Here is a 14299-nt window from a genome sequence, read left to right as displayed (position 1 = left end):
GTCGTAATATTTTCATCGTACTCTGGCATTCACTTGAAAATAGACAAATATCCAACCATGACAGCCTGACATGTCTCAACTGTCCCATGTTGTAGGAGGAAAGGAAACGCCTTGTAGATGCTTGATGCAACAACCAGAAGCAGAAAACGCCAAGGGAAAAATGGGACATAACGTGCAAGATTATCGATAGACGCTGAGTTTAGATGGGCATCATCCCAATGGTGGATTTGGGGGCCCTGGTGCTGGGGGCTTTTCGGTTGGAAGTGGAGGACCTGCCGCTCGCAGCGCGATCTCCGCCCGATTTGGCCTTGGAACGGGCTCCCTTTGCTTTCCAAGTCCCCGAAGAGCTGCCATTGCGTCGTCGCGGTCGTTTTGTGTATGGACGCTTGCCACCCTTCGAACGTGGGGCCGCCGAAGCATGGCCATAATCGTCACCTAGGTCGGGACCTGGTGAGGGGGCAGGAGGGAAGTAGCGGCTGGTGATATTCTCCGGCGGACCATCTACAGGGTAGTCGAGGTCAAGGTTGGAGTCTTGGTCAACAAATAGATCGTCATCGCTGTATTCGTCACTGCTGCTGAGGTTGATAACGTTGTGGTGATTAGGGTCCGGAACAATGCCGTTAACTTCCGCCTCATCCTTGAGCTCATGATAGCGGCGCCGGGCGTTGTCGATCAACTTGAGGATTTGACGGCCATATCGTTTGACCTTGTCGGGGTCAATGCCGCTGATAGCAGAAAGCTCCGAGATATCTGTTCATGTCAGCACACCGTAATTGCGACTCAAGGGACAGGGATGGACTCACTCTGGGGAAATGTGATGGCCATATCACGCAGAATTTGATCAGGGAACGGCTGTGATCGAAGACCTTTCTCAACAACAATCTACAGTGCAAGACAGTCAGCGTGATGCGACCCATTTTTGTCACGAGAAATCAGGCTCACCTCTTGTAAATATCTCTTAGCCGACACCTCAAAGTCTTCCACAACAGCACGATGCAGATGATCGAGCCGTTCAAGCTTTTGGTCCGCCATAATTGGGGGACCCACCTCATGGCCACTCTCATTTCGAGGCCTACCTGCAACTCGAAGAGGTTCGAAGCCATCACTCTCATCGTCTGTTGAGTCAAGGTCAACATGCCGTCGGCGCTGTTGCTGGGATTTGGCTTGGCGGCGGTCATTGGCAGACTGGATTGGAGACGACACCATAGTGGACTGAGGGTAAACTTGCGTGCCCGACTTGGAAGTCTGCTTCTGCCGGGTGACTCCTTTGCTTTTCTTCTTGGGCGACACGAGGACTTGAAGCTTCAATTTACTCTGTCCAGTTTCGAATTCAATCGCACGGCGACCGAGCTTGAGATATTGAACCGCGAAATCGCTTCCATTGATCACATTGTCCTCAGCCAAAGCATCCTCGCCCAGTAGACGATAGAAGAGTCGTTCTGCTTCACCACGGTCCAAGTCGGAGCCCTTGCCGTACCATGGTATACTTTTGTGTGCGGGAGATTTGGCTCTTTTCAGGTCTCCGCGAAGGACGTCTACACAGTAGAGCACAGTCACCTTCTCGCCTCTTTCGCCTCTCGAGCCAGGCTGATTTTGAAACCACCGAACAATATTGATAATCCAAGCGGCGTGCTGAGAGAAGTCATGAAGCTCAAAAGTCGAGTCTGACTTGCAGTTATCGCAGGTGTTTGCACAATCCTCGCGCCTGAAGTACTCGTTGAAGTAGGCGAGGACTTGTACTCGCCTACAGTCACTGCGATTCTCACAGAACTGAACCACGTTTCGTAGCATATGTTTTTGTCGCGCCTTTTGCTCATAGCTGCCGTCTCCCTCATCAATCATGCGCTTGAGTGTGGCAGCATCCTTGTATCCGTAATAAAGATAACAGCCCGAACGTTTGCCATCGCGACCAGCACGGCCAGTCTCCTGGTAGTATCCCTCCAAGCTCTTCGGAATACTATGGTGCATGACAAAGCGTACGTCCGGCTTATCGATTCCCATTCCGAAAGCAATAGTTGCCACGATGATGTGGTATTTGCCTTGCTGCCATTTGTTCTGGACATCCGTCTTAGCCTCGGACTTCATACCAGCGTGATAATGAGCTGCCCGAAGTTTGTATTTCTTGCGAAGGTCTTCCGCCACCTTTTCGCACATCTTTCGGGATAGACAATAGACGATTCCGCACTGGTTCTTGTAGGAGCCTGTGATGGTTTCGGCGATGCTGGCAAGCACTTCATCGTTTTTCCCTTTCGGCCGCACTTCGTAGGTCAGGTTCGGTCTGTTGAATGACTGCAGGAACACCTCACAGCCCGTCATTTTCAGGTTATGAATCACGTCAACCTTGACGTTCTCGGTTGCAGTTGCAGTCAACGCCATTACGGGAACTCCGGGGAGTTTGGCCCGCACTTCTCCTAGTTCCTTGTAATCTGGACGGAAATCATGCCCCCACTGACTGACGCAATGTGCCTCGTCAATCACTAGACGTGCGAGCTTCTGTCGACGGTGAAGATTTTCCAATGATCTGACCAGGGACTGATTTTTGTTAATCATCTCGGGAGTGATGTACAAGAGCTCCAGATCCTCAACATCGCCGCTGGACAATTGACTGAGAATCCTTGACCGCTCCGCTTTGTCGGATTCACCGTTTATCAAGTAAGCCTTGATGTTGAGCTTCCGGAGATGGTCGACCTGATCTTGCATCAAACTCAAAAGTGGAGATATGACAATGGTTACACCGTGGGTGCGGCCACCGGTGACGATAGAAGGCAGCTGATAGCAAAGGGATTTTCCGCCTCCAGTTGGCATGAGCACAAACACGTCCTTCCCACCAAGAGTCGCGTCAATGGCTTCGAGTTGATTAGGACGAAAGCCACGTAAGTGAAATCTGTCTTTGAGGACGAATTTAACTTCTTGTGACCATGGATGGTTGGACCAGAAGTTATTGCGCGCAGGCGATTTCTTCGGCGGAGGCATGGACATGCGGGCCACATTCCCAGACGTTTCGGCGAGAACCTTTCGATTTTGGAGAGACTCCTTTGCAGGCGGCTGTGCCTGATGGTCGAAGCTCCCAGCTACCTCCAGCATTTCTTCGTCGCTATCGCTCCAATCAAAATCATCAAAGTCCACGAGGGGAGACGCCATATTCCTTGAGACTAGAGACTCTGCATTTCGAGATTCAACGCGCGAGTCAAAAGAGGACGAGGTGTTCTGAACCTCCTGGGCTCTCACGGCAGGGATGTAAGGAGCTTGAACAACCGTACTTAGCTCCCTCGATGTAGGCCCGTTCGATTGGTCTAGCGACGATGATACAGATGTTGATGAATTTTCTGATCTATGTTCAGACCCAGCAGCAAAGTCGAGAATTTTCGTGTCGAGAAGAAGCTTCCGTATGCTCGACTCTGCGATTTCTATTTCTGCTTCGACAGCCCGGCTCTGCGAAAGTTCTGGTAGGCTGGTCGGATCTTGGCCTTGAGAAATAACACGCATCAAGTCCTGCTTGAGACGCTGCTTGCGAGACAAAGAATCACTGTACGATTTTTTCAAGCCCTGTAAACTCTGAAGCGCTTCAATTTGCGACACAAGCCCTTTGTTCGCCGCGACCAATTCCGGCGCCGGTCGCCCGGCCATCGCCTCTTCGTAAACCACTTCCGCATTCTTCTGCAAGGTCTGCTGTAATTTGGCGATGGCATTCTTGAAGACGCCATTCGAAAGATCCATGAATTTGAGTATGGTCTCGTCTTTGGGCTGAGAGCTCATGACCGTGGGGCCTGCAGATGGCGGCGTAGGTCTCGGCGGGTCTCGCTTGAGTGCATGGAGATTTGGAGGCTGCTCGAGACCGGGCATCCCCGGACGAGATGATCCAACTGCAACTGCTCCCAAGGCCTCCTTTGCATCTTCTGCAGGACTCACTGGGGGGTTTAGGGTATAGGCCCGTATTCGAATCGATGATCATCTCGTCGTTGTGAAGCCAGCTCTCGTCAAATTGGTCTTCTTCGTCTGAATCGGCGATTTCGCGTCCGCGGGTTTTCTGTGGTAACCCCGGAGAGTGAGCTCTGGTATTTTTCAGCCCGTCCGAACCGCCCGTTCTTGTGCCTCTACTTGGGATCTCAGAGATCACATCTCGTGACAGTTTCGAACCAGACTTCTGCGAGGGTGACGCGGCCTTTGCTGCGAGCTTCGCAGGTGAAAGTAGGTCTGTGTCGTATTCATCGCTTTTTCTTTTCCGGCCCCGTTTCTCGCTGACTGCTCCCCGCAACGCGGTATCCTCGTTCCATAAACGTCGCTGGCCCGCTAAATCAAGCTTCGCATCCGGGGGTAGGAATCGCTCGGGATCGCCTGTGAGGTCGATGGACTCGATTCCATCGAACGGGGACGTAGCAATTCTGCGGTCTGATCGACTTGGTGTGGCCTTAGGACGCATATTCTTGGTGCACGAGGAGGGTGGCTCGAGAAACGATTCTGCTTGTAAACGGTCAGCCCACGCATATCATGGCATGGGTCGCATTCGGGTTGGCGAACACACCTGGAATCACGGTGCTCGACGAAGGAGGCTTCTTGGAGACCGTGGGAGAGCTGGGCAAGCGGGTATCACCTCGACTGAGCAATTTTGGTTTGCTCCCGGAGGAGGGCGCCAGCATAAGTCTTGCCATACTCTCATCTTCCAAGTCATCTAGATCTTCGACAAGTTGGTCGAGCAACTGAGTTTCATCGGCGGGTGGAGACGGTTGATGGGACACGCGACTGCCGGGTTCAGTTGGGATACTGGGGGACAACGTCGGATACAATGATGGGCCTTGTTTTAGAAGCCATTTAAGATGCACAGCCAAGTTGTTTTTCGTCATGGGGGTGTGCGGTCGCTCATGGCCCTTCTTGGGGTCTGTTGGTCGATATCTGGAAGGCCCAATAATCCGAATCGTCGAGGCCTCGCGCCGGCGCGACCAGTTGACGCGTTTTTTTCACGTGAGCGGTCAGTGGCCCCGATAAGCAGCCCAAGCGTTGCCCTCGTCTACAATCTTCACCTCAGTCTGCTCGTAAAAGGTACTAATAAAATGCAAGTATCGGTTGTGGAAAACATAATTTGAACTTTCTGAACGTCCTGGATGTCTCTCAATATCCAATTCTACCTTGAACTTGCAGACTTATGGCCTTTGAGCCAAGCTAAGATCTAAATTGACGGGCGGCCTCAGTGACTGCGATAAGAACGGGTGTGGGGAAAAGCTTTTTCCAGCCCCGCGTTGCGGCCAAAAAGTATTCGCTGTAGAGCTTCAAAAACGGAAAAAATAAAGAAGGCGAAGTCTCCCGACCAGAGATAAATTATCATGGCGAAGAAGAACAAGAAATCCGCCGAGCACAAGGAGCGAGTAGCTGCCAAGCAGTCCAAGAAGACTGCCCAAAAAGAGAAAAAGTCCAAAGCCAAGGGCAAGGACGTGGATAGTGATGCCGAGGACGCTGACTTGGATGCCATCCTCGCACAATATGCTGAAGAGCAAGCCAAGTTTCTGAAGGTGACCGAGGTGCCATCCGGTCCTCCATCACCGAGGAGTTCCGCAACCATTCTGGCATCGCCCTCCAATCGCAATGAGATCCTTTTGTTCGGCGGCGAGTACTTTGACGGAACTCACGCGTCGTTCTTTAACAATCTTTTTGTGTATCAAATTGATCGAGGCGAGTGGAAAGAGGTGACGAGTCCCAACAGCCCGCTCCCTCGCAGTGGACATGCGTGGTGCCGCGGTGGTAACTCGGGAGGCGTGTATTTGTTTGGAGGTCAGATCCCTAGCTTTGCTTTCTGGGCCTATTCATTTGGAAAAGAAATATTCCGAGAAGAGACATCTGACAAGACGCAGGCGAGTTCTCATCGCCCAAACAGGGTACATTCTATCATTACAATGACTTCTGGCATCTGGATCCGGCCACTCGAGAATGGACTCGTCTTGAAACCAAGGGCAAGGGACCCCCAGCCAGAAGTGGCCATCGGATGACCTACTTCAAGGTATGTAAGCAGCCAGAGACTAGTCGTGTACTCTCTCCTGGTACCTCGATGTCTCAAAAATGTGGCCTAAGGATCGAATCACTGATTTCCATCAGAATTATATCATTCTCTTTGGAGGATTCCAAGACACATCCCAGCAGACCAAGTACCTCCAGGATTTGTGGATTTACGACTGCAACAAGTACACATGGTTCAATCCTGCATTGACAACGGCCTCCCAGAAGCCCGACCCTCGCTCATCCTTTTCATTCCTGCCCCACGAGACTGGCGCGGTCATCTACGGAGGATACTCACGCGTGAAAGCCGCGACCAATACAGGAGGAAAGCAAGGTAAAGGGGGCCCGCAGAAAATGGCACTGAAACCCATGGTTCATCAAGATACGTGGTTCTTGAGAATCACGCCTCCAGAGTCAGAATCAGCCGCGGCTTCGAACGGTCCAGCTGTTCGCTGGGAGCGCCGAAAAAAGCCTGCAAACACGCCCAACCCACCTCGAGTCGGCACCACAATGGCTTACCACAAGGGTCGGGGCATCATGTTTGGAGGTGTCCATGATGTGGAGCTGACAGAGGAAGGCATGGACAGTGAATTCTTCGACACACTTTTTGCCTGGACCACAGATCGAAACCGATTCTTCCCACTGTCTCTCCGTCGTCCTCGTGCAGGTGGCAAGAAACAGCAGCCCAATCAAGCACACAAGTCGCGCAATCGTGCTCGGGCTGATGAGGAGGATCTTCTGCAAAATCTCAAGGCTCTCGAAGCCAAGCAAGGACTGCGCGGCTCAGATGACGATGAAGACGACGATTTCATGCAGTCGGGTACGGCAAAGGCGGAGGAAGAACCGGTCGAGCCCTCGAAGCCTGCCATTGTGCGGTTTGAGATGCCGCACAGACGTTTCAATGCTCAGCTGACTGTGCAGGATGATACACTCTTCATCTACGGCGGAACATTCGAGAAGGGTGACCGAGAATTTACCTTCAATGACATGTACTCGATCGATCTCGTAAAGCTGGACGGCGTGAAAGAATTGTTCTATGTCGAACCCGCAAACTGGAACCTATTGAACGAGGAAGACAGTGACGAGGAAATGGATGAGGATGAAGAGGAAGAGGAAGACGATGAAGTGGAAGACGAGGCTGGAGACGCAATGTCTCTGGATCCATCCTCGCCAGCCCCCACTGAGCTCACCGTCCCATCTGTCACTCAAGGCATGGAGCAGCTTGAAGTCGAGGAGGAGCAGGAGGCAGATCAACCTGCGGATACCCGCCCGCAGCCTCGGCCCTTCGAGAGCCTACGCGAGTTCTTCAGTCGATCCTCTGAAGAGTGGCAGAACATTCTACTTGAGGCTCTCAGATGGAAGGGACAGGCTGAAAATAAATCGGTCAAGGAGATCCGGAAGCTGGCATTTGACATGGCCGAAGAGAAATGGTGGGATAGTCGTGAGGAAGTCATGGCGCTTGAAGACGAACAGGAGGCTGCCGGTATTGGAGAGGTTGTCAGCATGCAAGACCGGGTTGAGAACGCTGGAGGCGCCGGTCGACGCCGTTGAAAGAATTCTTTTGCCTTTCTTTTTTACTCTGGCCTTGGCTTTTTGAGACGAGTTTCTTAGTATCACCCGGCAGAAGGTTGTACAGCTTGGACCCCACTGCTGAAAACAGATTGGGGTTATCAGCGGTTATAAAGTTCCAAGGGCATCGCGCAAAAGGCTATACCACTGATTTTCCCTGCACAAAAAGGTAATTGCGAGCGTATAAGTCTCAGTTGATTTCATCATGCCTCTTTCGTCACATTAAAAGCGCTATGAACGCACGACTTCGTCTAATACTTCAGTTACCAACTGCAGATCTCTTTCCACGTCCACCCTCCAATTTGAAATGGCGACCCGAGTGGCGGGAGCCCCATCCCAGCTAGTGCCCGAAACAAACATTCTCGACGTTGCGTTGATCTTCTGTGAAAGTTGACTGTTTAGGGTATCATCCTTGGCGCGAAATAAGACACTCATAAACGTCTGATCCAGAAGATCTGCTTTGGATGACGTTCGCGGCAAGGCCACATATTCAGGGTGATCGAAAATCCAGTCGTAGATCCCTCGTGCGAGTGCGATCTGACGCTCCAGCATGCTTCGGTATCCGTTTTTCCCATAGAAGAGTAAGGACGCATAGACAGGCAAGGCCCGGAAACGACGAGAGTTCTCGATTCCAATGTTCAACGGAGATGGAATGGCCGGTCCGTCTGAGGGGCCTGCGGCGAGATAGGCTGCGTTGGCATTTTGGAAGACGTTGACGGCCAGGTCGGGGTGACGACAGAAGAAGAATCCGCAGTCATAGGGCACATTGAGAAGCTTGTGGCCATCTCCCGTGATCGAATCCATCAATTCAAGTCCCTGACTGCCACGCTTAACAGTTGCAAATTCTGGACCATCCTTTAAAATGCGACCAAAGATGCCAAATGCGCCGTCTGCATGAAGCCACGCCCCATACTTATCACACAGTTGGCGAATTTGCAACAGGTCTTCCGCCGTGGTTGCAAAGCGACCGGTGTTGACTTCCCCGGAAGAGATGGCGACAATGCTGACCTTGTCGGTGCGTGCAAGTTCCCGTTCAAGCTGCTCGAGGTCGAACTTGAGCGGATTTTCCGACTGTGCGATATTGCGCACATTGGCACGACCGATACCGAGGATGCCAGCTGCTTTGACCAGGGACGAATGAGGCAATGTGGAGAGTACCTGTATTCCAGAGAGACCTAGCGCATGAAGAACTTCAAATAGACCGGACTCTCCCACGCTTTTTACTTGCAGTCCTTTCTGGTCGGCGGCTTGACGCAGAACATACTCTCGTCCGCAGGCCAGGCCGAGGATATTGCTCGCAGTGGCACCCGTGGTAAAGGTGCCGTTGTGCCATTGCGAGCGATCTAATTCAAAGAGGTCCGCGAGGAGACCCAGAGCGTTGAACTCGACATCAGTCACAATGGAATGGTTGGTCAAGTGGACTTGGACATTTTGGTCGTAGGCAGACACCACGTTGTCGGCAAAGAGCGCGGCGGGGGTGACTCCACCAGTGATGAAGCCATAGTAATTGGGACTAATACTGCCCCCGTTGAATGCGGGTACAATGTCATTCAGAATATGCTGCTGAACGGCATCCAAGCCGACTCCTTTCTCTGGAAGTGTGGACGGAAGGGAGGCGCGTGCTCGAGCGAGATTCTCAGCACTGGGAAGGACGCCGGTGTCCCATTTCCCCTGGGCCACCTTCCACAGACTCTGGAGGACTTGATCATGCATCGCTGTCTTTCTCGTTTTCCAGTCCAAAGTTGCCTACACAGGCGCATCTAAATAGACTTTGGAGGGGTTCAAACAGACGCCGGTCGGGATTTGCCAAAGTTGACTGGGGACGTAAGCCTCGGATGAACCTGCTCTTATGAGACGCTGACGGGGCTAAGCATGGTGGTGTTGTGTTAGCTCCTCGTCCTTTTGCCATCAAATGGAACACCACGTCTGAGCCTCATTCCCGGCTTGACAGGTCACGCCTCCGTGTGTGTGGGGTGCGGATTCGTGTGTTGATTCTGAGGACAAATGGTGACAGTGGTCAGGTCTGCAAGACCCCTGGCAACCGAAGGGGAATGGGCTTCATACTGTAGATCTGAGTGATCACTTGGGTAGTTTTTCGGGGTGCTTAACCGCTTACTATTGGACCCGTCTGCACTCCTGAGTCTGAGCTGCGAACTGACGAGTGAAACGATTAGCTCCCTTCTCCGCAGTCGATCCACTTGTAGTTCCTCCTCTTCGGTCCTCACGCTTGCTGGACCTGGAACGACACTCTCCGAAAGACCGCCAGTCACGAAAGATCAAACCATGGCTGCAAAATTGATTGAGCAGCGATTCCACAATGTTCCAGGTTTGCGCACCAAGACTACCACTCAACCACCGGGGACGGGGCCAATGCCAATTGTAATCCACTAACCCACCACCAGGAAAGCTCCGTGTGGCCGAGCTGTTCTTCGATGTGCCCTTGGATTATAGCAAGCCCAATGATGGCACATTGAGATTGTTTGCTCGAAGTGTCACGCGCTGGAACAAGCCCATTGAATCGACCAAGGAGGACTCCAAGTTGCCATGGCTTGTGTATCTCCAGGGCGGGCCAGGCTTTGGATGTGGTGCCCCGCAGAATTACGGATTTGTCGAGCCAGCCTTGAGCAAGGGCTACCAGGTGCGCAAGAGCGAAAAAAAAAACCGAAAGGATTTTTGGCAAATCCGATGTCCTCGTTGATTGACTTTTGGAGTAGGTTCTGTTTCTGGACCAGCGAGGCACTGGCCTCAGTTCCACCCTGACCGCGGGTACTCTGGCTCGCCAGGGTGATGCAATTAAGCAAGCGGAGTATCTGAAAAAGTTCCGCGCCGATAACATTGTACGTGACTGTGAGGCGATTCGAAACCTGTTGACATTGGAGTATCCCGAGGATCAACGTGTCTGGAGCATCATCGGTCAAAGCTTTGGGGGCTTCTGTGCGGCAACCTACTTGTCCAAATTGTGAGTTACGCTTTGGTCCCTTTCTATCGGTCGAGTTCAACAATTTTGTGGGGGTGTCATACTAAAGAGCTCTCCCGGTCGAGAACGATGTTAGCCCGGAAGGTCTGAGGGAAGCTTTCATCTGCGGTGGTCTGCCACCTCTAGTTGATAGCCCGGAGCCGGTGTACAAACGTACTTTCCGTGAGTCAAGATCAAGCCAGTGGAAGAAAGATAGCCTTCTTTGAAATAGAGAAGCTCAATGGACTTACATCGACACAGAAAAGGTCTTGGAACGAAATGAGGCGTATTACGCCAAGTTCCCAGAAGATGCTGAGCGTGTTCGAAAAATCATGCAATATCTCGAAGCCAACCGGGTCGCTCTACCCTCGGGGTGGTTGACCCCTGCGCGTTTCCAACAGCTGGGCATCATGTTGGGCTTCCACAGTGAGAACTACCCCACAATCCCATAAAACGACATAGTCTAACTCACGATAGGTGGTCTTGATTCCCTGCACGGTAAGAGAATTTGTTCAAAGAGTGTCAGCTACCAGTGGGAAAGATTGGACTGAAACATTCGATCCGATTTAGACATTGTCCTTCGGGCGTGGAATGATCTTGAGATGTTCGGGGAATTCACAGTGCCCACTCTGGCATTGATTGATGGCAATGGAGGGATGGACAAAAACATCATCTATGCCATTCTGCACGAGGCAATTTACTGTCAAGGGTAAGTACTACTCATCGTCAGGATATGACCGGGACCGATGGGGCTGATAGTGTCTTATTTTTGAAGCAAACCCTCCTCATGGGCCGCGGACCGACAACGGAATGATTTCTCCCAGTTTGACATCAGTGGGTCTCAAGCTGAGATCTATTTTACAGGAGAAATGGTAAGAAATATCCCAGTCCTCGGCGCAAGACTTGATCTCTATCGGGCTTGGCAAACATGTTGCTGATTGCTGATTTTGTTTTTTTGGCTCCACGTCTAGATCTTCAAAGACATGTTCGAGTCTTACACTGAGCTCAGCCAACTCAAAGAAGTGGCCGAAATTCTTGCAAAGACCGACGACTGGCCGGCATTGTATGATGAGGACCAATTGGCCAAGAACAACGTCCCAGTATATGCAGCCACGTATATTAACGACATGTACGTCCACTTTGATCTCGCTTCCAACACCGCGGCGAAGATCAAGGGTACAAAGCAATTCGTGACCAATGTGATGTATCACGATGCCCTGCGCAGCAAGTCAGGAGAATTGATGCGACAGCTTCTCAACCTCCGCGATGATACTGTCGACTGAATGGCATGGAACTATTGAGCCCAGGGCAGGGCCCAATCTGGATATGCGAGCTTGAGCTTCGCCTGTCGGTCGTGACAGGCGTCAACCGAAATTTCTTCAATCTAGGGCGAAACAAGTACAAATTTGATGACTTGCTTGATACCTGAAACGCGCTCCAAGAAAATTCAGTAGACCTGCAGGCGTGATGACTGGTCATATTCCAAATGCATAAACACAACGTAGAGACCAGCCTCTCTATGTGGGTGCCTTCACCTTTGTAGGAATTCACAGTGATAGCAATCGGTCAGTGAGCACAGTCTCTCATGACAGATCATTTTGGTTCCCGCGGCAAAAAAAATAGTTGAAAAACCAGGCATCCGACGGAGACCCGAAAACCTCATGTGATGAGCTACCCGGGGGACATGACGAATCCAGGGCAACAGGCAAATTTTTTTTTAGAAGACCTGGCATCTGTTAGTCCGATGCAATGAGCCTCCTCGACATTCAAAAAATACTTACTGCACCTCCGATGATAAAAAGCCTCTCTTCTTCACGCTGTGCCCACTGTGCTATCTTGCTCGCACCCTGGATCAAAGCATTTCGATTCGCATTTGGTTCGGCTACACAGTACAGCTCGAAAATCGGAGTAACCCAGGCAAAAGAACTGGCAGATCTTGACACACAGTGATGTACTTTGACGTGACTATTCTTGGCGTGAATGCTCGAGTGAATGTTGTTATATACCGAAATCAGTCTGCGGACATTTAGTGTTTGCAACCATGCTCTGTTTTGTTTGTTGACAACCCAACGGTGTAGATACTTACCGTCGTTTGCGCGAGTCGGACGTGAATTCTGGGGAATAAGTTGACATTGTAAATTGGACATTTGCTCGGGATTTATAGATGAAATGGTGAAGTACCGTCCCCGGCACGATATCCGTAGTGGCGGGGCGACCTTTTTCAATTGAAGCCGCAATCACTTGCATGCTCCCATTTTTCTCCATTTGCTGTGGGTTGCGAGCAGTGGTCAGTCTTAGCCGCCTGAATCTCCCTCGGAGATTGGTCCTTACCTCAACGAGCGCATCTCTCATCCCTTGCATCTCAAAGAAGCTCTCTTTGGCTGGGCTTATCAGAACCACAGCTACAGATTCGTCTTTCAAGATATCCTCATGCTCGCCTATACCGTCACGGAGCTTCAAAAAGCTGACATACATGTAAAGGTATCCACTGCTGTTGAAGCCAGGAAGGCAAACAGGAACCCAGCTTTCCCCTCCTCCCGCTTTGATACCGTCCGCCTCAAAAATCATGTTGAAAATGAGCTGCAAATCGCCCGGGTGAAGCGAGTGTTTCTTTGGCCGCACAACACTCACGAGTCGACCCCCGGCTACTACCAAGCCATATAGAAGATTTTTCGTTCTCGTCTTCAAGAGGGCGTTGTTGATTGTCTGTCGGTGGACTTTGCGTAATTTGAGGCTCTCCAGCGCCGACAAGAGGGTAGACGGCGATCCTCGAGTGAAGCTGTCCGCCAAAGAAGAAAGTAGCGTCTCCGAGCCTTGCAGTGGTCTCTTTAAATCGGTTGATGGACGAACAGAGAACAAGTGAGTCAAGGATGGAAGGGTCAAAGTGGACAAAATTTGCATATACAGGGCTTCGAGTTGGAGACGTAGTTGATTATCGCTTTCCATCATGCGACTGATGGCGACGAGATACAGCGGACCACGAGTGACAAATACAAACTTCGTATCACCCGCTGCGAAACTCCGAAGATGATCATTTGAGTCTTCATAGAATGATATGATAGTCTGTACAACACCCACGTACGTTGATATCAGACCTCCATCTCCGTGTCGGGTCCATATCGGTTTGCCCGCTGCAGAAATTATCAGAAAATGCTTTTGCTTGCTCTTCCAGCGTTGAAGCAGCAAATCCTCGTTGGCGGCATTCTCATCCACTTCCCCAACCGGCTCGAATTCGTCCACAAATTCCACCTCGCCAATGTCATCCGCTGGGCATTCAGGATAATGAAGCAGACTTGTCGCATCCGCGGATGTGCCAGGAATCGTCGGTGCAGAATTCTCAAATAGAGCTTCAAAATCACCCACATCGCTGTTCTGAACCGAGCTTCGGATACTCGCAGAATCGCCGGTTTCGCTTCCCTTTGCGCTCGCCAAGTGGCTCAAACTTGCTTTGGCCTTGAGTCCCCCCGATAAGCTTCGCACCGCCAGCGTCGAGAAATGAGATTGCCCCGGCTCGGGAGCCTGTGTTTCTATTTCTGCATGGGAGACCGCCGTGGTGGCCTCAGCCTGCAGGCCCACGTTGCGCGAGGCTGTCTCATCGTTCAACAAACTCAGTGTCGTCGGGCGTTGAGGTAGAGGGGGCCGAAACCCATCTGGACTCGGGCAGCGGTGTTCTTTGTTTGGATCAGAAAGAGCTGAAGCTGGCCAGACCTCATTGCTCATGTTGGGAGATGTGACCGAGGCTGAGCTTGGAGAGGCTTGACGCGGCGAAGTCATTCCTTCGACAAATTA

At 51.5% G+C, this 14299-nt stretch overlaps 5 protein-coding genes across 5 annotated transcripts; 2 read left to right on the top strand and 3 right to left on the bottom strand.

Moving 5' to 3' along the window:
* Nucleotides 1-199: 199 nt before the first annotated feature.
* On the bottom strand, nt 200-4841 carry POX_a01133 (Bloom syndrome protein; the record flags this gene model as incomplete). Its single annotated transcript, XM_050110063.1, has 5 exons — nt 200-750; nt 804-882; nt 943-3863; nt 3910-4458; nt 4523-4841. The coding sequence occupies 5 exons, from the start codon at nt 4839-4841 to the stop codon at nt 200-202; spliced, it is 4419 nt and encodes a 1472-aa protein (XP_049973831.1).
* Nucleotides 4842-5318: 477 nt separating this feature from the next.
* Nucleotides 5319-7536, top strand: POX_a01132 (uncharacterized protein; the record flags this gene model as incomplete). The annotated part of the gene is made up of 3 exons (XM_050110062.1): nt 5319-5763; nt 5844-5989; nt 6085-7536. 3 exons carry the CDS (start codon nt 5319-5321, stop codon nt 7534-7536), a joined length of 2043 nt encoding a protein of 680 aa, XP_049973830.1.
* Nucleotides 7537-7785: 249 nt separating this feature from the next.
* Nucleotides 7786-9267, bottom strand: POX_a01131 (uncharacterized protein; the record flags this gene model as incomplete). Its single annotated transcript, XM_050110061.1, has 1 exon — nt 7786-9267. The coding sequence occupies one exon, from the start codon at nt 9265-9267 to the stop codon at nt 7786-7788; it is 1482 nt and encodes a 493-aa protein (XP_049973829.1).
* Nucleotides 9268-9837: 570 nt separating this feature from the next.
* POX_a01130 (Proline iminopeptidase) lies at nt 9838-11793 on the top strand (the record flags this gene model as incomplete). The annotated part of the gene is made up of 9 exons (XM_050110060.1): nt 9838-9880; nt 9957-10192; nt 10269-10513; nt 10581-10693; nt 10772-10936; nt 10988-11008; nt 11081-11219; nt 11286-11382; nt 11482-11793. 9 exons carry the CDS (start codon nt 9838-9840, stop codon nt 11791-11793), a joined length of 1371 nt encoding a protein of 456 aa, XP_049973828.1.
* A 434-nt stretch (nt 11794-12227) lies between these two features.
* Nucleotides 12228-14230, bottom strand: POX_a01129 (Vacuolar fusion protein mon1; the record flags this gene model as incomplete). Its single annotated transcript, XM_050110059.1, has 4 exons — nt 12228-12236; nt 12292-12526; nt 12597-12778; nt 12842-14230. 4 exons carry the CDS (start codon nt 14228-14230, stop codon nt 12228-12230), a joined length of 1815 nt encoding a protein of 604 aa, XP_049973827.1.
* Between the last annotated feature and the right edge of the window lie 69 nt (nt 14231-14299).

The sequence above is a fragment of the Penicillium oxalicum genome, chromosome I, assembly GCF_001723175.1.
Source record: "Penicillium oxalicum strain HP7-1 chromosome I, whole genome shotgun sequence".
In the NCBI taxonomy this organism is placed as follows: Eukaryota; Fungi; Ascomycota; class Eurotiomycetes; order Eurotiales; family Aspergillaceae; genus Penicillium; species Penicillium oxalicum.
Note: the sequence above shows the minus strand (reverse complement) of the source record. Positions and strands in the feature narration are given on the sequence as shown.